Source organism: Candida jiufengensis (assembly GCF_024610255.1).
Source record: "Candida jiufengensis strain CBS 10846 chromosome Unknown scaffold4, whole genome shotgun sequence".
NCBI lineage: Eukaryota > Fungi > Ascomycota > Pichiomycetes > Serinales > Debaryomycetaceae > Lodderomyces > Lodderomyces jiufengensis.
The window spans coordinates 106,904-132,313 of record NW_026261559.1 but is presented as its reverse complement, the minus strand read 5'-3'; the positions used below and the strand labels follow the sequence as shown (position 1 = coordinate 132,313).

At 24.8% G+C, this 25,410-nt stretch overlaps 8 protein-coding genes across 8 annotated transcripts; 3 read left to right on the top strand and 5 right to left on the bottom strand. All coding sequences in view use genetic code 12, as the record gives it.

The window, feature by feature from the left end:
• Positions 1-1,937: 1,937 nt before the first annotated feature.
• On the top strand, positions 1,938-4,232 carry KGF54_001993 (uncharacterized protein; the record flags this gene model as incomplete). Its single annotated transcript, XM_051762423.1, has 1 exon — positions 1,938-4,232. The coding sequence occupies one exon, from the start codon at positions 1,938-1,940 to the stop codon at positions 4,230-4,232; it is 2,295 nt and encodes a 764-aa protein (XP_051620505.1).
• A 194-nt stretch (positions 4,233-4,426) lies between these two features.
• On the bottom strand, positions 4,427-5,509 carry KGF54_001992 (ketoreductase; the record flags this gene model as incomplete). Its single annotated transcript, XM_051762422.1, has 1 exon — positions 4,427-5,509. The coding sequence occupies one exon, from the start codon at positions 5,507-5,509 to the stop codon at positions 4,427-4,429; it is 1,083 nt and encodes a 360-aa protein (XP_051620504.1).
• Positions 5,510-5,760: 251 nt separating this feature from the next.
• Positions 5,761-6,642, bottom strand: KGF54_001991 (uncharacterized protein; the record flags this gene model as incomplete). Its single annotated transcript, XM_051762421.1, has 1 exon — positions 5,761-6,642. The coding sequence occupies one exon, from the start codon at positions 6,640-6,642 to the stop codon at positions 5,761-5,763; it is 882 nt and encodes a 293-aa protein (XP_051620503.1).
• A 919-nt stretch (positions 6,643-7,561) lies between these two features.
• KGF54_001990 (uncharacterized protein) lies at positions 7,562-8,818 on the top strand (the record flags this gene model as incomplete). Its single annotated transcript, XM_051762420.1, has 1 exon — positions 7,562-8,818. One exon carries the CDS (start codon positions 7,562-7,564, stop codon positions 8,816-8,818), a length of 1,257 nt encoding a protein of 418 aa, XP_051620502.1.
• Positions 8,819-9,007: 189 nt separating this feature from the next.
• CDC28 (cyclin-dependent serine/threonine-protein kinase) lies at positions 9,008-10,000 on the bottom strand (the record flags this gene model as incomplete). Its single annotated transcript, XM_051762418.1, has 1 exon — positions 9,008-10,000. One exon carries the CDS (start codon positions 9,998-10,000, stop codon positions 9,008-9,010), a length of 993 nt encoding a protein of 330 aa, XP_051620501.1.
• Positions 10,001-10,653: 653 nt separating this feature from the next.
• Positions 10,654-12,726, bottom strand: KGF54_001988 (serine/threonine protein kinase; the record flags this gene model as incomplete). The annotated part of the gene is made up of 1 exon (XM_051762417.1): positions 10,654-12,726. The coding sequence occupies one exon, from the start codon at positions 12,724-12,726 to the stop codon at positions 10,654-10,656; it is 2,073 nt and encodes a 690-aa protein (XP_051620500.1).
• A 3,638-nt stretch (positions 12,727-16,364) lies between these two features.
• Positions 16,365-18,668, top strand: KGF54_001987 (uncharacterized protein; the record flags this gene model as incomplete). Its single annotated transcript, XM_051762416.1, has 1 exon — positions 16,365-18,668. One exon carries the CDS (start codon positions 16,365-16,367, stop codon positions 18,666-18,668), a length of 2,304 nt encoding a protein of 767 aa, XP_051620499.1.
• A 77-nt stretch (positions 18,669-18,745) lies between these two features.
• Positions 18,746-19,441, bottom strand: KGF54_001986 (uncharacterized protein; the record flags this gene model as incomplete). Its single annotated transcript, XM_051762415.1, has 1 exon — positions 18,746-19,441. One exon carries the CDS (start codon positions 19,439-19,441, stop codon positions 18,746-18,748), a length of 696 nt encoding a protein of 231 aa, XP_051620498.1.
• Positions 19,442-25,410: the final 5,969 nt, after the last annotated feature.

Below are 25,410 nucleotides of genomic sequence, written 5' to 3'. Positions count from 1 at the left end.
ACTTCTTTACTATTCTGTTTAATTCGTAGTTTCCGATGTGATGTATATAATTTGTTTACCCACCAGACCCGATTTTCTATAAACATGTACAATATGTTATAAAATTCCTGTAACTAAATAATAATAAAAAATATATAACTTCTTTTGCAGAAAATGTAGTCTTGAATCATATGTTCGTACCATTTATTACAATAGATAAATGATATTTAAAACGTTATACATTTGATAAATAAAAAAACTAATACCCTTTTTTAGATCTAAATTGACTTCATTTAATTTTTATCCCAAATTCTTATTAATTTTTTTCTAGAAAGATATGCATGGAATTAACCAGAATTTCTAGAATTTTACTAATTATATTTGCATCTTCATAATCAGTCCTCTTATTACGGTTCATCATTTTCAGGTTTTACAATTTTATGAAAAAGGCTTTAACAGTTATTCGGAAATTAGCCCCATTTATGTACCGAATCAATTTCTTGTATTATTCCGTAAATCTTTATAACAAAAACATATATACATAAACAATAGACTGATATAATAAAGTTATTTGAATTGCTGAAAATATTTCTTTAAAATATTTATAAAACTTTAAACTTTCGGTTGATCAAATTCTTAAGAATTAATGTATTAGCCACATTCAATTATACAAAATTGAATTGAAAAACTAAAAAAAAATTTAAAAATTGATTCTTTAAAGTTTTTTAGACTGAATAATTATTAACGGATTTATTTATCAATCCACCACATGTGTCTTAATCTAAAATTAATGGCTTAAGTATAGTAGTTAAGAATTGAGAAATCACTAACTCTAAAATTAAAAAGTAATAAATAAAAATAATTTTTTTTGGACTAGTGTTTTAAAAAGTTTAATTGCGTTTAATTTTAAATTATAAATTTATTATATTTGCTATTCTTTACTTATCAACCAGAATTATAATATTTCTTTGTTTTTTAATCGGTACGAGTTTTCGACATTTCAAATACTTCAACCAAACCGACTTATAGCAAAATCTTAGAGAACAATAGTTGTTGAATAAACAATAGGATGAGATTATAACAAGAAGGATAATATAATTTTTCAATTATAAATAAAAATACAAAAAAATTACGGAATTGAATATCGATCACAAATTATTAATTCGTTTTTTCTAATTGTTTAATTTTAAAATTATGAACACTTGATAACTTTTGTGTCTTAGAATTATGTATAATGTAAGACTTCTTAAAGACGAAAATAAGTTGTTTTGCAAAATAACATCAACATTTTTGTTTTTAGTTTTTTATTAATATTTTAAATTTAAGGCTAGTTTACTTGTTTTATATTTTTATTAATAATAGAATAGTTAATCCTTGAAGACATTGTCTGTTACTTAGTCTGTATTTGATAATACATTTTTAGTATTATGACATACAATTTAATGCATAATTTTAAATTCTATTTTTTATTTTCCTAAATTCCTAAAAATTCAAAATTAACTCGAAATTCAAAAATTCAAATTCACAATTCAAAATTAATTAATTATACATGAATACAATCATATTATACATGAATTTGTGTTCTAATACTTATATGAAACTTGATTCTATTTCAATTTTGTATTAGATCTTTTACTTTTTTTATATATAATTAAATTTTTAATTTATAATTTATAATTTCTATTATATATAAATTCATGTATGTCTCAAATCTCTTTCCTTAATTTTTTTTTTAATATAAATTTAATTCAATTTTTTCATAAATCTTTCATCATTTTTTTAAAATATTTTATTCTTTCAGATTTCATATTATTTATTATATACTAGATCATTAGATTTCAAGTTCATTAAAGTTATATTCTCACCTAAAGTTCATTCAACTTGAGGTTCTATTTTTAAATTAGATCAAATACACTAAAATCTCAGACTAAAAAATTTAGTTAGTAAGATCCAAAATTATGACTGGATTAATAGATTTATTAAATGCTGATGAAGCTATTAATAAATATAATAGACAACAACAAGAAGCTCAAAGACAAGCTCATTTTTTACGAAATCAAAATTATAAAAATCATATAATAAATAATAATTTACAACCAAGATCTGGAATTCATATAAATCAATTACCTCATAATAATAATATTGAAACTATAAATAATAAATTTAATAAAGAATTTACAACCAATTCAGTTATAGCTCCAATAATTTCACCATCTTCATCATTATCAAATTCTCCAATTGATTCAACTTCAGTTACTTTACCACCTATTATAAATAATAATAATAATTATAATAATAATAATAATAATAATGGTACCTTAAATAATTTTAATCATAATACTTTAATTACACCAGCCACATCTACAACATCGATTCCAACTTTAAAATCAACAACAAATTTTATTCAACAACAAAAGGAGAATAATAGTGGTAATAACACTAGTTCATCCACTTCAACTAATCCTTCAACTCCTAGTTCACCATCGGACTCATCAACTACTACCACCACTAAAAAATCTAAACAATTAAAAGATCAATCTTTATCACCAACCACAACCACAAACTCAAATAAACCATTATTATTATTAAGAGATCATATCCCAAAATCTAAAATTAACAAAAAGATATTAAATTCTAAAATTTTTGTTAAATTAGCTATAAGAAGAAAATATTCCACAAAGAGACAAAAAACAGATACAAAACAACTGAAATTACATATTAAATCATTAAAAGCAGGTATAAAGATCAAATTAACATCATGTTCTAATTTATTTAATTTATATCATAGTCTTATACCATTCACTGACGATAAGAAACTTTATAAATTATTTAATGATTTTGGATCAACAAAACAATATGAAGATTTAATTGAACAATATAACAATCACAAATCAATAATAAATTACCATGGTGGTAATCATTCATCTATTTCTTTAGTATCAAAAGGTTTACAGTTAATAGATAATAATGTAGTTGATTTAAGTGAATATTCAAATAAGATTTTGAAATCATTTACAAATGAAATTGATCAACAAACTCCAACTTTTAATTCATTAGATACTGCAATCAATACATTATTTCAATCAAAAAATTTCACATTAATAAGAATTACAAGATCAACTACTGATGATATACATGGATCATCAATATTAAAATTAGAAACTGCTAAACCTGGTGATTTTAATTTAATTGATGATGAAGAAAATTCAGATGAAATGTTACATTCTTTGGGACAAAATGAAGAAATCCCCAATAATTTATTTTTTAAAAAAATTATAGCAAGACCAAGGTATAAAAGTAATATGAAAATATATTTCTTACCAATTGAAATTGAAAATTATTCAATATATACTGATTGTAGATCATTTGAAAGAGATCTTTATAATGGTATAATTCAATTAGAATTTGAAAATTTAAATCCTGTTAATGAATTTGATAGATTAGATAATGGTAATGGTAACCTTTCAATTAAACGTATTTTTGGATATAATAGAAATATTTATTGTACTTTCCCAATGGATAAAGTGTTAAGAAATTATAAAAAATCAGTTATTGAAAGTTTAGCTAATGATGATATTAATGAGGAAGATGAGGTAACAAAAATAAAAGAAGATGAACCAAAAATTAAAGAAGAAGCTGAAAAAGAATCGCCGAAGAATATTAAAAAGGTTGATGAAACAAAAGTTGCAAAAATAGAACCACAAGTTAAAGTAGAGCCAAAACCAAACCAAACACCACCAACAATCCATCAAGTAAACCCAATCCATCAATCACCTCCATCACATCAATACTACCATCAACAACCTTATCAACAACAATCACCAAATCAAATTAGATCACAATCAATAGATGAAATTAGATTCAATACATATACGAAAAGACCATCAATAGTTCCATTTAATAGTTTTCCTCAACCGCAACCAATTTATCATTCTCAACAAGAAAATATAGTTCAATTACCTCCTATAACTTCAATCCCAGCTACTCCAAGAATTAACCCACAACATCAACAACAACAATATAATCAACCACCAAATAGTTATTTCCAAAAATCTCCATACGCACAATTTCATCAACAACCTCAATTTTATAATCATCAATATCAAATCAATCAAGTAACTCAAGTGAATCAATTAAATCAAGTAAATCAATCATTACCACCAATCACAATACCGTATCCTGTACAACAACAACAACAACAATATTCAGTTCATTATCAAAATGGGGGTTTTCAACATAGACACTCTAATTAATTTTTTTTACTGACTTATTTTTATTTCAATTCTTTTTGCTTAGTTTTTGGGCTTTAATCTTTGAGAGATTTTTTAGTTTTGTATTTATTTAGTTTACGTTATACTAATAAATGTACGAAATATTTAACATTATATTCATAATTTTCTCTTTTATATTTAGAATATTTAATAAACAATATATACATCATCATCACTTATTCAATTTTTTCAACACCAGAATTAGAAGTATTAGATAATCTTGCTTGTTTTTTCAAAGCTCTAATTCTAATATCTTTATGCATTTTGTAATTAATACTATTTGCAATTTTTGAATAAGTACCAACAGTATTAACAATTCCAAAATGCATTAAAGCATGAACCCAATATGGAGTAGAAGTAGCAAACCTTTCTTGTGCACCATTTCTTGTTCCAACACCACTTAAAGCTGAAGTTACAAATTTTTTAGCAGATGGTATAGCAAGTGAAGTTCTTTTTATCTTGGACATTGCTGATGTAACTAAATAAGATATAATTAATTCAACATCAATATGATCAGATGCCAATTCTCCAGCTAATGCATTTGACCATTCTTGTAAAAAAGCCTTTGAACCTGAATAAGTAGCTAAATATGGGGTTGGAATTAAACCTGCAAATGATCCCATTGTTAATATTAAACCTTTTATTTTTGAATCATGTTTACCCACAGTTTTAGCAATTATTGGTGCAACAATTTGTGTTATCTTTAAAGTTGCTAAATTATTAACAGTTATAATATTTTGTAATTCTTTTGTAGTAGTTTCTAAAAATGGAACTGGTATAGAATGAGATTGTCCAACATTATTAATTAATATAGTTATAGGTAAATCATAAATTAATTTATTTAATTTTTCATAGTTTTCTTCTGAATCAGTTGTTGCATCAAATGCAATAATTCTAGTATCAACTTTATATTTGGTTTCAATTTCAGTAGCTAAAATTTCTAATTTAGATTGAGTTCTAGAAACTAAAACGATTCCAAAACCCTTTTTAGCCAATTGTAAAGCAAATTCTTTACCAATTCCATCTGATGCACCAGTGACCACTGCAAATTTCCCACTATTTGCTCCATATACTTTATAATCAACTGATGGTTTTATAAATAATTCAAATAAAAGTGTACCAAAAGATAATGTGAAAGTAGTTAATTTAAATACACCAACTAATAATGCAACTAATAATCCATAATATGCTATTTTGTTTGTTGTTATTGATTGTAATAGATCATCTACTGTTTTGAAGATATCAATTGATGATGACATGTTGATGGTGTATGATATTATATTAGAATTAAAAGAAGTGTTATTTGTATTGATATTTTTTAATGTTTTTTTTTGTTGTGGAAAAAGTCCGGATAATTTTGAAACTATCCTTAAAAAATACAAACACCAATTTAGAGAATACAAATTATTTTCGGCAAATTTCAGTTCTAAGCTTATTCAATGAGAGAGATCGAGTAATTCTCGCAGTAATGGTATTTTTCATTATCATCATCATTAATTAAATTAAAACTTTATATATATACAAATTCATCCAATTTTTCAGAAGTTAATTGAACATGAAGTTCTTCACGTTTACCATAATTTTCTAAACTTTTCATAGACATTTCTAATTTTAATTTTTGTTTTTGTAAATTTAAAATAGTTTCATCTAATTTTGTTTGTTCAATATATTTTTTTTCTAAATTATTTTGTAAATTTTCATCCTGAATATTTAAAATATTAATCCATGGATTTGTAAAATCTTTTAATTTTTTTTCATGTAAAAATTCTTTATAATGTCTTGAATTTTTATCTACTGTTCCTCCTTGTTTATAATAATCTCCACCTGAATGAGGTTCATGAGTTGTTGGTGAATGTGATGATGATGAATGTGGTTGATATGATCCATTATATGAACCATTCCGACTTTTATAACCACCTCTATATGAACTACCTCTATATGATGATGATGATGATGATGATGGAAAAGATCCACTATGATGTGATGATTGTTGATCTATTGATTCATTTTGTTCTTCAGTTTCTGGTTCTTCTATATTTTTATCTTGTTCTCCATATCCACCATCTTCTCGACTATTATATTCAGTATATGATCCACTTCGATTATCATAATTATTATAACTTGACCCATATTTATTATAATAACCACCTCTTGAAGATCCACCTCTATAACTACTACCACCTCTACTACTTCCACCATAATACGATCCACTATATGAACCTCTTGAACTACCTCTATATGGTGCTCCTCTACCTCGTCCTCTATACCCACCTCTATATGATGATGAACCATTTTGATAATAATCATCTTTATATGCTGATGAATGTGAATCATATCCACCACTACTATTTTCTGATCCACCTCTTCCTCCTTTATGTGATTCGTATGACATTATTAGATGTGGTTTTAATCAATTATACGGGTATTGTTGTTACGTATTAAATATGTTTCTATTGTTAGTAGAATAATAATTTTATTATTACACAATATTTCAATTTGGTTGTCTTAAAATGTAATTTTATTGACTGAAAACTTTTTACACGACATTGGGAAATTTTTGACATTACTTAAAATATTTAAAAGATTATATTAAATTTTAGATTAAAAGCTGAGGTTGAAATCCAAAGGTTGTGGCTAAAAATTTAGTTGTCGATCCTTGTGATGTCTAACAATGAATTGTTTAGCTTAGCTTGTGTCTAACGTTTTTAGTTCTACCGACTTCGATAAAAACTGTTCTGAAACCATTGATCAAGACTTGACTCTGTGAAAACTAATTACAAGACAGCAAACATTCTTAGATCAGCAACGTGTAATCTCATTACATAGTATCTATTTATAAATATCTCTGTTGATAAAAAACATAATTCAATTACTATTCCTAATTAAGTAGTATTGAGTAGTGTAAATTAATACAATTTGTAAATAAACTTTTTTACTCTCGTATTTTATAGTAGAAGGAATTTTTTGATTTTGTGGCACATAACAAATTATAAAAGAATATTTTTATTTTTTTTTATTTTTTTAATATCATTCATTTTCTTAAACTTTTAATAACTTTAATATTTAGTTGTCATCATCATAAGTTTTTAAGCCTGTCATATCAGCATTTAGCTCATCTGTAATTTTATTGCATTATTGGAGATACGGTCAATTAAAAAGTTCCTAGCATATATTAACACATTTTATACGTAATATTTGTTGGTTACATACCCAACCTAAATCATTCATCATTTAAAAAAAATTATCAAGCATTTAATAGCATCAATCATATATAGATTAAACTTCAGATCAACCATTTCACTGAAATTTTAATGAGTTCTCCAACCACTCCACTTAAAATTAAATTTTCAAAATCATCACCATTACATATTACAAAAACTCCAATACCCAATGAACCCAGGTACATACAGCAATCACCACATAGTCCATTATTCCCCATAGAAATAAACGAATCACCTATAGTAAAAGCATCATCAATAAGTCCAAACGTCAGTCTTAATGCACCTCATCAAAATAATGAATTTAGTCCAATTAATCCACTACTACAAACTAGCAATGAAGACAGTATATCATTATATGATTCAGAAGATGAAACATCAACATTAATGGAAAATAAAATTTTGGCATCATCACCACCAGATGAAGAAGTCTTGTTGTACAATAAAAATTTTAATATTAATAAGAAATCATCATTTTCTTCAATAATTAGTAATTCTAATTTTATTAAAGAACAATTACAAGATATTGAAGATTTACATTATAAATTAAATAATAATTTTAATTATTTAGAAAATGAAATTTTATTGATTAAAATTCAAAATAATGAAATCGAGGATAGTATTGTTAGATTAAACTATAGTCAAACAAATTTATTAAATAAAATTGAATGTTTAAGTAATGAACTTCATCTGCATTTACCAACCTCAAAAATTCACAAAGTTTATGACAAAGATAATACAAATTCAACAACTACTTATGACAATCAAAAATTCAATTTAATAAATACAAAATTAAGTGAAAAAGATGAAGAAATTTATTTCAAATTAAAACTAAATCCAAAAGAAGTTTCCAACACAGTTAAATCAAGTCAAAATTTAGATATACCAATAATAATGTCAGAAATAGAAACTACAAATAATGCAACTGCATATTCATTTGAATTAATAAACACAGAACACCCAATTATACAATTAGATAATCAAGGACAAAATAATCTACCTCATTTAGAAGATAAAAATTTAAAAATTACAAAAGAAATAGAATTAGATACTACGCTGGTCGTAGATATAGGAAAGATTGACAAGATTGTACATAAAAAAGATATAGAAGATAATTATAGAAGTTTAAGTAATTTAAATTCAAGTTCATCATCACATAGAGTATCAAAAGTTGATTCAATAAAAGACAATAAATCGAATTTAGAAGAAACAGAAATTAATAACGTTAAACATGGATATCCTACATCAATAACAACAAAATCAAATACTACAAATGACGCAATGAAAATTATATTTTCAGCTCTTTTATTAATTTTATTATCTTATTATATAAGATCTAAATTGATTTAGACTGGATTGTTATTTTCTTTGCTAATTAATGAATTTTCCAATAAATAATATAATGATAATAATGACTACTTTCTTTTATACATTTTTTGTAAATTTTAACTCTAATTTAAATTTTTAATAACTTCCAAAATTGTAATTTTTAATTCTAGTATGTAAATATTTTGATTTAATGCTTTTGAGAATTAATAATTACCCCATTATAATAGATTTTGAAAAAGTTTCATTAATCATATTATCTCCATGTATATGTTGTTGTTGTTGAGGATGTTGTTGATGATTTAAAAAATTATTAGTTTCTTTAAAATAAGGATGAATTAAAGCTCTTTTTGCACTAATTCTTTTTGATGGATCATAAACTAACATTTCTTCTAATAACCCCAACCCATCATTATCTAAACTTGGTACATATTCCGCCAAATTTTTCTTTTTCCATTGTGGGAACCCTTGTTTAAAATCAGGTAAATAATTTATATCTGGCCATATTAATTCATTTGGTGTTCCTAAAATTCTAAATATACGAAAAATTTCATCAATTTCTGAATCTCCTGGAAATAATGGTTTTCTATTACACATTTCTGCAAATATACAACCAACTGACCACATATCTACTCCTGTTGAATATTGTTTCCCACCTAAAAGAATTTCAGGAGCTCTATACCATAAAGTAACAACTTCATGAGTATAAGCTCTTAAAGGTACACCAAAAGCTCTTGCTAATCCAAAATCAGCTAATTTTAAATTTCCTTCTTTATCAATCAACAAGTTTTGAGGTTTTAAATCACGATGTAATATACGATGAGAATGACAATGTTTTATACCTTTTATTAATTGTAACATAAATCTTTTAATCATTTGAGAATCTAATCCAACATTAGTTCCCTGTGGTATAGATTCCATATATTTTTTTAAATCTAAATCTAAAAATTCAAACACAAGATAAAGCTTGTGAGAATCTGAATGTATTATATCATATAATCTTACAATGTTATCATTTTTCATTTCTTTTAATAATGAAATTTCTCTTATTGCTGTTGATGGGACTCCTTCATCTTCTGATTCTAATCTAATTTTTTTTAATGCAACTATACGATTATTATTTTTTGTATCTAATGCTTTATATACAACTCCATATGTTCCTTCTCCTACTTTTTCTTGTCTTTGATAATCTGATAATTCTACCATTATTTAATTATTTGGAAAATTTTTGCAGTAATTGAGGTTTTTAAAATTGGTTTGTTTTATTGTTGATATATATTAGGGTGATTTTTATTTCTTAGATCTTGATCTCATATAATAAACTTAAATATAATATTTCCAAATTAAGTAAGGGGGGAGTTATCAAATACTATTTCGATACTGACAAAGTGTATGATAAAACTGACTAACTTTCTGGATAATAAATGTGATTTGACGAATGTGCTTTTGTTGCTAAAATCAAAAATGTTATAAGTGTTGTTATTGTTGTATAATAAATCGTCTATTTTCTTAATAAAGTAAATAGAGAATACAACACTACATAAAAAAAAGAAATTAAATAACCAAATCTTAATTTTACACGCGTCAAATTGCTTTTATCTACAAAGACTTTAGATCTGAATGATTTTACACATGTAATGTACATATCAGATCTATGAAAGAAGTAATTTCTGTGATGTTTAATCAATTATCTTGATATTTTAAACATTTTTGACCTTTTAAATTGGATAGGTCCTTAATAGGCGAAAGTGACTGTAAGCAAAAACTTCGAAATATAAAAAAAAAAAAAAAATTAACAGACTTTAAAAAGCTATAACAAACTATAAATAAATATAATCTAATCCACCTCAAAGTACCATTTAATTAGTTTTAGCATCACCAGCATCACAAACTTTAATTTCTCTACCCCATTCACTATTTAAAATTTGTTTCCCAGTAATTCTTCTTTCTGGTTTAGGATCTAATATCAGGTAAATAACATTTCTACATCTTGCTCTTTTTAATGATTCAATAGGTTCATAACCTGAAGATTCTTTTCTTTTTGTTAAATATTCTTCAAAAAATTCATCCTTTTGAGGATCAGCTAATTTCCATAATTGTCGACCTGTTCTCATTGCCATATATATAACTCCACATGACCAAATATCAACACATCTTGGATCAAAAGTCAGTTGAGTAAATTCTTCAGGTGCTATATAGGGTGATGATCCACATATACCTTCTGAAAATTGAATTTCAGTTTCCCATGCCATTTTAAAACATTCAGAATTTCCAAAATCTGTAATTTTTAATTGTCCCAGTTGAGTTAATAATAAATTTTCTGGTTTTAAATCTCGATGAGCAACTCCCATATTATGCATATAATTAACTCCACGTATTAATTGTTTAAAAAAACAATCAGCTTCTGCATATTCTAATTTTCCAGATGCTATAATTAATGTATATAAATCACCACCTGAACAAAATTCCATAACTTCATAATAATCTCCTTTTGCATCTTTTAATAAATCAAGAGTATCTATTATATTTGGATGTTTTAAAGATGATGATATACAAAATTCTGAAGTTAATCTTCTATTATATTTTTTTTCACTTTCTGATGGTTTCTTTTTAAATTCTTTTACTGCATATAGTTTTTCTTGTTGTTGTAGCTGTTGTTGAGATGGTACTAAAGAATTAACTGATGATGTTGATGTTAATTGTGGAGTAGTTTCTGTTTGAGTGGTTGTAGTGGATCCATTTTCAAGAAATTGACTTTGATCAGCTGATTCTATTTTTTTATGTGATATTCTAACAACTCCAAATGATCCTCGACCTATAACTTCTTGACATCTCCCATATTTTTCAACAAATGATCTACAATCAGGTCCTGTGGTGGTGGTATTGCTATGATTTACAGTTTCAGTAGTACCTGGTTGATGATAAGGTGAAGTATGGTTTCTAACTTGATTTACTAATCCAGCAAATAAAGTTGGTGGTTTTACTTGTGATTGTGATTGTTGTTGAATTTGTTGATTTTGTGATGATTGTAATTGAGAAGTTGAAGATTGCATTGCACCTTGTAAAATATCAGGGACTGCAGATTTAGCACCATCTCTTAATTTTTTAGCACCTAATAAATCTTTCAACATATTTGATAACTTTTCATGTCTTTTAGCTGATTTTAAATGATGTTCATGATTTCCATCTTCCAACATTACAAATCTTGGTAATTGAGGTTGTTGTTGTTGTTGTTGTTGAGGTGTTTGAGATACAAGGGAAGTGGTTGATTCATTTTTAGATTTATTAAATTGAGGAGTTGTTGATGTACTTGGTTGTGATTTTAATTGTTGAATTTTTTTAGAAGATGATCTTGAAACTGATGGAGATGGTCTATTTGATAATGGTTTTTCAGTTATAATTGAAGAATTATTTTGATTTGAATTTGCAGTAGTAGTTGAATTTGATCTTTTTAATTTTTGATCTAATGATGAAATCAGTATTGGTGAAGTTGTTGTAGATACTATTTGATTATTATTAATTGGAGATTGAGACCTTGTTGATGTTAATTTCGGTGATGAACTATTTGAATTATTCATTACTCCGTTTGTTGTGGTGGTGGTGGTGGTGGCGGTGGTGGTGATTGGTTTTTGAGGTTGAGGTTGTTTTATATGTCGTAATTCTGATACATCATCATTTTCAACTTGAGATAGTATAAAATCTTCATCATTTGATATAGGGTTTTTTTGAGTTGGATTAGATGTTATTGGTGATATATTATTTTGTTGTTGTGATTGAGATGATATAGATTCTGGTGATTTTTGTTGTTGTTGTTGCTGTTTCTTGGATTCTTCAATCAGTTGTAAAGTTGGTAAATTTGTTGATGATTTACCAAATAATTTACTACCTAATTTTGATAATTTACCTGGAGGTTTAGTTGACGAATCACCCATTTTGATTTGTTAAATTGTTTGATTTATAATTTAATAATGTAGCGTGATTTTCTTTTATATAAATTTTATATGTATAATATTCTTGTTTTTTCTGTAGTTTTATATATATTTATATAATGATAATTGAAAATTGATGATCTATAGTTTTTAATAAGTTGAATCAAATATGAAACAAGTGGGGATATATAAATTGATAATAAATAATTTGGTTGGTTGGTTGTAAATAAATTTTCTTGTATTTTTTGGTTGTAAGATGAATGTGACAATTAAATTTATTATAATAAAATAATAAATTTTGAGGTATTTTTAAAATTAATTTTTTTCTTAAATTAGAAAGAAAATTATTATTAATGATGTAAAGTATTATTACTAAATGTATTACAAATAATTAATCAAGGTAAGTACAAAGTATTGTAATTAATTTGTTCGAAAGTTGTTGAGATTGAACTTGAACCGATTGAAATTGACAATTTGAAAAGTAAGTGTAAATAAATGATATAAATAATTATATATAAACAATTTATGTTAATATTATAGATTTATAATATTAGTCGTAGTAATATTAAATATTTGTTAAAATAACTAAAAATGATGATATTTTTTAATATTATGACACTATAGTAATTAATAATAACTGTATTAAGGAAATATTATATTTATGAATTGAAATCGAATAAAGATTAAGAAAAAATTTGAACAAGTAGATGAAATGAAAAAAGAGGAATATTTAAATGATTAGTAAATAATACTACTATCTTAAAAATATAGTAACAATAATATAGATGGTATGAATTACTAATATTGATCTACTATTAATCAATACTACTATTTATAGATTGATGATCAATAAATTCAGTTATTTATGTATAATTTCAATAATCAAATACAAGTGAAGAACCAAATAAGTAATTCAATACGAAATTACAGCCATTGATAATCTATTTAAATCTGAAATGAAACATTACAATTTACCCTTATTAGAGTAAGGATCTTCGTTTAATTCCTGCGCCATCTAGTCTAGAGTCATTGATTTTTTTTGTTATTCTAGCAGTGTTACTAAAACTGCACAAGATCATTAAAACTCTAATTTTAGAATTAATTGGAAATTTGTAAATAATTTATTGTATCAAGTTTCATCTCTGATAAAATTTGACTTTTTTAATTAATAGACTAAAAAAGAAGGCTTTTACAATTTAATTTTAGTTTCGTATATTGAATTATATTTATTCCAACATTATTTAAAGAATAAATTTTATCGATTATTAACCGAAATTTCAGTGGAACGAGGGGGCCTATAATGTACAACTCTAATTTGCATTAATGATCTTCAAGTATACCCTTTATTACTATATCCGATTGTATAAAATAATTTATTAAAAAACCTCTTAAATTTATATTATATCCTTGGTATTGTAGGGTAAAATAATTCGGATATGTTAATAAAATTTTACCCATATAAATTTTAAAGGAAAAAAAAAGAAGTGCTCATAATTTTTATAAATTTTTTAATTTCTTCTATTTTCTTTCTTTTTTATTACAAAATTATGGGGATTAATGAGGTCTCAAAATCTCTTGGGTATATTTTTTAACTTATTTTGATTCAAGTTTTTGATTTTAATCTCAGTATTTTCTTCACTTTAAATTTGAAAAAAGTGATTAATTATTTTAATTACTATAAGTAAAAAAATTGGAAGCGCAATTAAATCGCGCTTCTGATGTATAGTTTAGTTTAAATTCTAGTTAGTGAAAAAGTTTTTTTTTTGTGTGATGTTGGTTTTATATTAATTCTTTAAAAATGGTTTTATCCTAAAAAGAAAAATAAACTAAATTATACTCTACTCCTATCCTGCTCCTAATTTAGTATTTTAGTGGATGATTTAACGTTCTTTGAATAAGTTTGTTCCTGCAATAGTCACGTTGTTAGAAATAAGTAAATTAGGAAATCTATTACATCATAGATCATCTCGCTTTTTTATTATTATTTTAATTCAAGTATAATATAATAATCCTATTATTATTAGTAATTAAAATATTTTAGTTGAATGATTTATTATAAGTTTGATTTCATACTTTACCAAAATATAATTATTAATTATTTTGATAGTTCACTCCATAGTCAGATTCCTTAATCTTCCGTAGAGTTTGTATTGATATTATAATAATCGTGTAAGAATACTACATAATTATTTCGAATCGGTATTTAATTTCCTGGTTAGTAATAATAGTGTGGATGTGTACTATGTTTTGAATATTAAGAGATCTACATTATGATTTATTCAATGGTGAAATTGTGGGAACTCTCATCTACGTTATAAACTCAACCCATGTGGGTTTACATGAACCAAATAATAAAGATAACAGCAAAGTTATCTAAAAATTTTTTCATTGTATTTGGTTGTCAACTGTAGTAAAAGAATTCTTATCAGATTGAAAATCAAAGAGACAACAAGTCCTTAGAATGAGAAATTATAAGAAATGAATAAACAATACTTGAAAATAAACTTACCACATGTGCTTAATTAATTAACCGAATCAAGAAATTGAACCTTTTTTAAAAGTTCTTCTTCTTCTTCTTTACTTAATTGTTCTTTTTATTTTGTGTTTTGTTCTGGCTAATTATTGGTAACACGTTTTAAAATTTTGAACAAATGCGAACAAGGTTTATAATTGATTTTAAATGAAAAAAAAAATGATTCATTAGAAAAAAAAGAAGAATTCAAGATTTATCTTCAAAGTCTGATAGGTTTGAAGAAGTAATTAAATTTATCTAGTTTGTCGAATAATGTGAACTTTTATATATGAAAAGACTAAAATGTTAATTATAATTGACTAATTAATTCCTAAAAGAAAGTGGGAATTGATTAAATAAGAAAACTACCAATTGATTCGTATACTAATTACACAAAATCAAATATTCCATAATAACGTTTATTTAACTAAATAAAAAAACAAACAATACAATCAGAAATAACAAATTAATAATTTAGGAAATAGTCTTTATAATTTCACAACTAAATTTGTTTAAATCAATGTTGCATATGAAATTTAATTATTTTGTCAATTAATGTACTCGTTCAATGATGACGAATTAGACATTAGTTCATCAATTGATACTCATCCGCCTTAATGGTTATATCACTTCATGAGACTCAATTTGGTCAATTGATCACAAAAGACTCATCAAAATGATTCAGAACAAATGCCACAATATATAATTCTTATAGCATAACTAAAAATAGATTGAATCAAAATAAGTAATGGAACATATCAAGAAAATACAAAGGCATTTACCGAGTTTAATAATTGCGTTTTAAATCAATTGTACTTGACTTATATTGTTAGATTTCAATAAAGCCTAATAATTTACTAATAGTTAGTTTACTATTACTTTACTACTTTAATATTTTATTTATTATGCCGATTTACGTGTTATTGTTTATCAGATTACAACATGAATTATAATTTCAGGGCCATTATTAGTTTGTTATAACATTATTGGATCAAAAATTAGATATACTTTTGCCCCACGTTTCGTGATTTTTCAATAATTTCAAACCTTTTTAGTTGATCATATAAACTCAATGATATCATGTTAATGTATTCAAAATGATTTTATTGAGAGATACTATATCGATTCAATGATATTAATATTTTATTTGATTTCATTTATACTAGCAGCACCAACTAAAAAGAAAGGACAAACTAAAATTTCAAATAAAAATGGTATAAATCCATTAGATCATGTTGATTTATTTTATGGTACTGAAAATGGAGGTAATATGTTTCCAGGAGTAACTCGTCCTTTTGGAATGGCTAAAATTGGAGTTGATGTATTGGATTCCAAATTTGGTAATCCTTATTCTGGTTATGCACCTGGTGGAGTTATTAATGGTATATCAATGATGCATGAAAGTGGAACTGGTGGTGCACCTGAATATGGAGTTGTTTCTCAATTACCATTTTATGGAGATTATTCAAATGGTGAAGAAGTTACATTGAGTCGATCCCAACCTGATTCTGCTAAAGTTGGATATTATGCAGTAAACACCACAAGTAAAATAAATATTGAATTGACAGCTGGTGAAAGGTATGGGATTTTAAAATATAATTTTAATGATAACTTTCAAGATTCTAAAGTATTGGTAAATGTTTCACATCATTTAACTGCTCCAAATAGACCATGGTGGACACAATATTTTGTAAATGGATCAATTGATGCTACCACCAATGGATACATTGGACAAACTACAATAAAGGGAGGTTGGGGTGATCAAGAACCATGGACTATATATTTTTGTTCAAATTTTTCAACACCAGCTCAATCAGTTTCAAAATTTGATAAAAATGGAGAAACTCAAAATCAATTTAGTACTTCTTCAACAACTCAAGACGATTCATTTGGATTAATTTTTAATTTTGGTCATCAACAAGAAGTTATTAGTCATGCTGGTATATCATTCATTTCAACAACTCAAGCATGTGATAATATTAACCATAACCAAGATTTCTATTCATTAGTTGAAGAAACTCAACAAATTTGGTTAAATGAAGTATTTAATAAGTTTCAAATTTCAAGTTTTAATAATTCATTAATTGACAAATTTTATACCAATTTATATGGAACTCATTTAATTCCATCAAATAAGACAGGAGAGAATCCAAATTCGGGTTGGTCCACTTCCCAAGTTTATTATGATGATTTTTTTACTATTTGGGATACGTTCAGATGTTTAAACCCATTAATAAACATTGTTAATCCTCGTAGAGGTTCAGAAATTGTTCAATCACTTACGAATATATATTTAAATGAAGGTTGGACACCTGATGGACGCTCAGCTAATCAAAATGGTAGAACTCAAGGTGGATCAAATTCAGATATAGTTATGGCTGATGCATTTGTTAAAAATATATCTGGAATTAATTGGTCAGACGCGTATTCTGCTATGGTTAATAATGCTGAAAACCAACCACCTTATTGGTATGATTCATTTGCCAGTGATGCTTCAACAAAACAAGGTCGTGGTGCATTACCTGATTGGTTAAAATACGGATATGTTACAAGGAATTATACAAGATCAGTTAGTAGAACTATGGAGTATAGTTATGATGATTTTGCTTTAAGTCAAGTTGCTTTAGGATTAGGTAAAAACGATGATTATAATAAATACTTGAAGAGATCATCTAATTGGCAAAATTTATGGAATCCTGAAGCTACTGCTAAAGGTTATGATTATAAAGGATTCATTCAACCTAAAAATTCCGATGGGTCATTTAATTTTAAAAATTATGATCCATTATCATGTGGTGGTTGTTATTGGGGTGATGATGAATATGAAGGGAAACCAATAGAGTATGGATTTGCAATACCTCATGATATACAAACACTTGTTCTGTTAGTGGGATCTAATGATAGTTTTGTACAAAGAATATCTGATTTATATCCATTACATGGATCTAAAATTGCTGATGTTGGTAATGAACCTAGTTTTTTAACTCCCTTTTTATTTAATTTTGTAAATCAACAATATAAAACTTCGGAATTGGTGAATTATATTTTAACTCAAAATTTCGGGAGTGGTGTTGATGGATTACCTGGTAATTCAGATGGTGGAGCTATGCAAGCTTGGGTGATTTTCAGTATGATTGGAATATATCCTATAGCTGGTACTACAACTTATCTTATAACATCACCATCAGTAACAAATTTGAAACTTACGTTAGATAATGGATCTACTTTTGTTGTTAGTGCTAATAATTTAAGTGGTGATAATATATATATTCAATCATTGAAAGTTAATGGTAAAAAATGGGATAAGAATTGGGTTGATCATTCTAAGTTATTTGCTAATGGTGGTTCATTGGAGTTTGAAATGGGTTCGAAACAAGTTATTTGGGAGAGTGGTGATGTACCACCCAGTTTTGGTCATTATTCTAGAAACTAGAGACAAATTAAATACATTTTACAGTTTTAATTTCAAAAGTACCGTTTAATTTTTTAAAAAAAAGTTTGTAAAAATAATTATAATTCTAATTCAAATCCGTTAATAAAACATTTAATATTTTTTAAAATTAATAATTTTTTAATTTTTGATTCAATTGAGTAAAAATTTTGTGAAGTAGTTGTAGATTGATTTAAAATTTTTTCCATCAAATATTTTATGATTTCTGATTTTGTAATATATAGATTTATTGGTAATTCTGATGATTTGTTGTGTTTATATACGTATTTGAAATTTAAATTTACGGAATAAGTTATATTTGATTTTGATATATCTAAGTTTATAGTAATTTTTAGTGAATTCTGTTTATTATTTAAAATTTGTGAAAAACTCTTTGAATTTGATTCTAGTTCTGACTCTGACTCTAACTCTGATTCCGAATCTAATTCTGTATCCTCTAAACCTTCAGATTTATCAGATACTAAACCCATTGTTACAAGCATTTGAGTTATTTTAAATCCCAATAACTGTAAATCATTATATTCAGTAGTGATTGAAGAAATTGGAGTTGAAATTAATAAAGGTGGAGTAGTTGATGTTGAATTTGATGAATTATATTGTGTTAATGAAATTGATGATGAATTTTTCAGAGGTGATGATGATAATAACTTTATTGGAGTTGATGAAATTTGATTTGAGTAGGATAATGAATTTTGATTTGGATATGATGAATTAATTAAATTTGGATCTATATTTGAATCAATATTTGTGGTCATGAACTGGGGATTTTGAATTTTTAAATTAGTTGAAGAAGTTATTGGAAATGGAATAGACGTGTTCTGTTGCTTATCATTTATGAATGTAATTATTTTTTTATAATTGTTATCATTTGAATCTGATGGTGTTATTGTTTTTGTTGTTACAATTTTCGACATGACTTTTTGGGTATTGAAATTTTGAATGACTCTTTGTTGATTATCAACTTAGTTGTATAGTTGAAAAAATGATCATGTTTTTTTTTTTAAAAAAAAAAAAAAGTTAGACGAAAATTGAATTAATTATATAAATATTTTTGGTTGAATGTTAAAGATTGTTTCATGTTGAAATAATTTTATTTTTTCTGATTTTGTGTAATTTTTACCCCTTAAAATTTTGTTTGATAAGAAATCGAATAAAAACATCTTTATTTATCTGATTAAAGACAATAATGTTCAAATTATCAAATTATAACAGTTTATAGATTTAAAGAAGAACAGGAGTACAAAATTACATATATGCTAATCAGATTGATTCCACTCTCATTATCTCCTTCAAACATTGGCAAATGTTACCATCACGTTGTGAATTAGTGAATCATTAATTGCAACATCAAACAGAAAACAATGAATTTTTTCAAACATTTTGTATTTAAATTCTATAACTAATGTAAATTAAACAATATTAAAAGTATTTGTCTTTATTTGTTTCATTTACAAATAAAAAATAAATTCGAAACATGTGCCTTTAAATTGATTATTTGAGTATAATTTTAAGTTCATTAAATTCCTAAATTTATATATTTGTTTAAATTCAACTTCAAGTTGTGAGTATGATTGATAGAGCAAAGAAATACTTTTTCAGTCATCTAGGAAATGAAATGTAATGTAATTATCTTTAAAAACAACTTTTGATCTCAAAATTCAAAATGATTAAAACGATGATATGAACCTTTAAGTATCAAAGAAAAATATATCAATTAAAATATTTAATATGTTTAAACAGAATCTTCTTCAATGCCTAAAAGATAAATTTACCATACAAAAAGTATTAACAATAAAAATATCATAATTTTTTAACGATTAAAGTAAATTAGCTAAAAACGTTATAAAATCGCAACAAAATTAATTTTACATTCCCATTGAATTTCAGATTACAATTTAATCAATTGACTTTAAGTTATTGATTATTATGTTAAAATTTTATAATAAAACCAATCTTTATAATATTAAGGTTTAATCTAATTAATTCAACACACATTTTTTAGTTTTGTTTTGTAAAAGAAAAATTTATTAGGTCAAATTATGTAAATTTATATATATATTATTAAGTAATGTGAAAATATTTGAAATAAACTATTTATGAAAAGTGATTTCAAGGAGCTAATAATAACAGACTTTTACATGTAACAAACACTTTGATGAGTCTAAATTAGAATGTCTTTATAGTGAAAATTGCTCAGTTAGCTATTAAATGTTCAAGGATTTAGAGTTGCAAAATCTACATTTGTAAAAATACATGATACAAATTACATACATTAAAAATATTTAAGTCATACTTTCCCATGAGCCAACGATACGTTTTGCTATCAATGAACTTGTGTTACCTTCTTATACAGAAGAAAATGAAAAAGGGATTCTAAAAATTAAACTCAATGAATCAAAATCAATGTATTTTTATTTTAATTCAAACATAAACAAACTAAATTTAACAATTTTTCTCTTAATTTGATAAATTTTGAAAGAATACATTGAAATGAGTTTTGAAATTTTATTAAATGGAATAATGGTTTCTCGGTGATTTCAATATCATACAGGATTAAAAATACACAACAATATCACCATACTTCAATCATTGCGAACAGTTAGTATTCAATTTCAAATTTTATTGTTTTTACTTACAATATACATCATTGATATTTCCAAACTCAAAAATTACATATCGATCCTTTGAATTTCAAATAGTATAGAAACCAATCTAATTTATCAACATTCATTTGATCAATTAAAAAAGAACCCATTCAATGATGTTATATTTTTACCGACTCATCCATTCTGGCAGAAAAATCCGTTGCTTTCGTATAAACATAAAGTTTGATGATAATAAAATTAAAATTAAAAAGTAATAAGTTAATTATTGTTTATAAGTTGACTAAACTAAATATAATTTTTTAAGATTATTTTGTATTATATTTATAATAAATAAATTTGATACAATTAAATGTTTGTAATACCCCACACTTTATTATTTTAATTAAATTTTCATGAGATAAATTTTTTTTAAACTAAAAACATTTGTAAATTTCATATGCATTAAATATAAAATGTTAAATATAAAATGTAATATTTCTTAAATAATATGAACAAAAAGTTCAAAATCTGAAACATCTTTTTTAACAATAGAAATTAATTGGTAGCTAAATTAGAGGTAACGAAATTAAATATTTTTAAAAATAGTAATCCCCCTTAAACACCAAAGTTTGTCAAGATACATTTATTTGTTTTAAGAAGGCAATATAAAGTGCGCATTGCAAATTACATGTATAAAAACATGGTTCAATAATCTTTCATATGATATTTTAACTTGTTAATAATTTCTGCAGAATAACTTATTTCAGATATCAATTAAAGACAAGATAATGAATGAAATTTCAGTATGTAATCATGGATTTACCTTTATTTTAAAATATTCATTGGTTATACAATCAAACATTAAGGTTTGGTAAATTTTCTTGTCTTACGATTATTGTAACTTGTTCTAAACATCAATAGAGACCTTTTTTTTGTTGTAGTTTTGAGTGATAGAATTGATTGCCTAGAAGGTTTAGTTAAATTCTTACAATAATATAATGAACTGCAACAATATAAAATACCTTATCAATTTCATCCCTGATAAAACAAATTGAACTTTAGTGGATAATTCTACCACTTTATAATCTTTCAAATAATTGCATCATTAAACAAATAATTTTGAAGTATCGAAACTGTAAATTTAAATTCTAAACATAAACTAAACTAACTAAAATTATCAAAATACAATCTCCGCTTGTGACCTTCAAAGAGAACACATATCGAGACTTGATCCCTTACTTTGATCAATTGAGTATTATTTCACGTTTATTTAATTCCTGAACTTTTATACTTAACGATTAATTGATATCTAACTCATTGATCATTATGTTGACATTAATAATGAAAATAAATCTTTTTCAACTTATAATATAAATTATAACCTAATAGAACTATAACATACTTTTTTTCTGTTTTGTAATTGAAGAATCAACAAGATAATGTTGAATAAACATATTTAAATTTTAAAAAAATAACTATTTTAATAGAGGTGATTTTAAGGAGCTAAAATGACGATAGCTTTTAGATGTAGCAAACACATTGATGAGTTAGAATAAAACTGCATCTTTACTTACAAGTAATTAGTGAACTAATAGATTTTTAAGGATTTAGAGTTGCAAAATCTACATTTGTAAAAATACATGATACAAATTACATAAATTGAACTTCAGTCATAAATTACCATGAGACAACGATATTTTGCTATCAGAATAATTGATTCAAGAAATTGGCATATCTAAAATAAGTAAAAATCTTGAATTAAACTCAATGAATCAAAATCAATGTAATTTTATTTTGAGTCAAACACAAACAAGCTAAATTTATCAATTTTTTCTCTTAATTGATAAATTCTGAAAGAATACGTTTAAATGAGTTTTGGACTTGTATTAAAAGACAGCTTGTTGTCAACATTAATGAAACTTAATTCATCTTTTTAAAAAATCAAATAAAACTATGCTGCTACTAGCAAACCCACATTGAACATGCAAATTAATTTTTTCTCTACTTATAATATAACATCACTCTATTTTAAAATTCAAAAATTTCATATCAAACCTTAAATTTCAAAGAGTATAGAAACCAATTAAATTTATCAACATTCATTTGATCAATTAAAAAAGAATCCAATTAATGATGTTATAATATTACCGGTTTATGCTACCATGCTGATAAATTAATTTAACTTATTCAAAATCTTTGAGGTTTTTATAAATAAATTTCCCAGTATTATTCAAATTAGCTTGTGTCATCATGTGCTTATATTATTTATATAGTAGTAGTGTATATAGTATATATTTAATATTATGTTGATCTTAGAAAAAAAAAAAAATGAAAACATCAATGAAATGATATCAAAATTCAAATGTAAATTAATTATTGTAAATAAATTTGCTAAAACTAAATATAAATTTTTAAAATTATTTTGTTTTGTATTTATAATAATAAATTAATTTGATAAAAATTTAATTAATTTTTTTATAATACCCCACTTCAAAATTTCATTAAAATATCATGAGCTAAATTAATTAATACTCGTTTGTAAATTTCATATGATCAAATGTAAATTTAAATGTTAAATGTAATATTTCTTAAATAATCATATAAAAATAGTTTAAATTCTGAAACATTTTTATAAGCAATAGAAAATATTTGGTAGCAAAATCAAGGATACTTTAAAAATAGTAACTGCCTTAAACTTCAAAGTTTGTCAGAATATTTTATTGACAACAAGATACAATCTAAAGTGAAACATGTACGTTACAAGTTTTAAAGGATGAGCTCATAATTTTTACTTTACAATCTTTCATATAATATATTTTATTTGTTGGTTTTTTTCTGCAGTATAATTCTTGTTAGAGATACTATCATAAAAATGTTTAAATTTAAAACAAATTTTGTAGACAACAGACAAGATACAAAAACCAATATAAAAGCCAAGATAATGAATGAAATTTTGGTACAACTTATGGTTTTGTCTTTACAATGAAATGTTCATTGACTACTTAATATGATCAAAGGTGAATGGTTTACTACTCAGTATACAATAAAAACAGAATTGTTGTCATTTTTAGTAAATTTTAATTTCGTTTTGTTAAATTTAATCTATAAATCCAGTGAAAATATTCTGTTGTTTTTTTGTGAATCAATCTCTAGTTGTATAGTCAAAATTTTTGGCATTTCTTAAGTTTAAAAACCGAATAGTATAAGTGCGACTAAAATCCCACCCCTCAAGCGACAGATTAATTTGTTGTAGGGCGACAAAACAAATTCATTAAACGACAGATTAAATTTATTAAAACGATAACAGTTTTTGATCAAAACGACAAATTAATTCTACACAAAGCAACAATTTCGTTTTTACTGTATTTGAAATACACTATTCAATAAAAATGATTTCAAGAAGCTGATAATAAAAGACGATAACTTTTAAATGTAACAAACTCTTTGATGAGTTAGAATTAATTGTTTCTACACTTAAAATTGCTCACTTAGTTAATAGATATTTAAGGATTTAGAGAGTTGCAAAAACTACAATTGTAAAATTACAAAATACATGATACAAGATACATATATTGAAACACCTCACAAATTCTTGGATTGTTTGGATCATGAACTCATTTAACCAAAAATTACAGGAAAAATAAAAAATAACTGTAAAACTCAATGAATCAAAATTAATGTAATTTTATTTCAAATCAAATATAAACAAACTAAATTTATCAATTTTCTTTCTTAAATTTGATAAATTCTGAAAGAATACGTTTAAATGAGTTTTAGAATTTTATTGAAAGGCAGATGATTGCATATTACTAACATATCGGGCCACATCTTTAGAAATCAAAAATATAATGGTACCAATTTTGATGCAACAATGCATGTGTAATATTAAATTTTTCTCTCTACTTATAACATAACATCATTAGTATTTTGAAATTCAAAAATAACAGACCAATTTTTGAATTCTAAATAGTATAAAAACTTATCAAATTTATCAGCATTTACTTGATCAATTGAAAAAGAATCCATTCGATGATGTTATATCCTTACCAATTATTGAAAACACCATGATGTTGAATTAGTTTCTTCTCTTGCTCAAGCTCATATCAGAGAGCATTTAAAAAAGCATAATTTAAATCAAT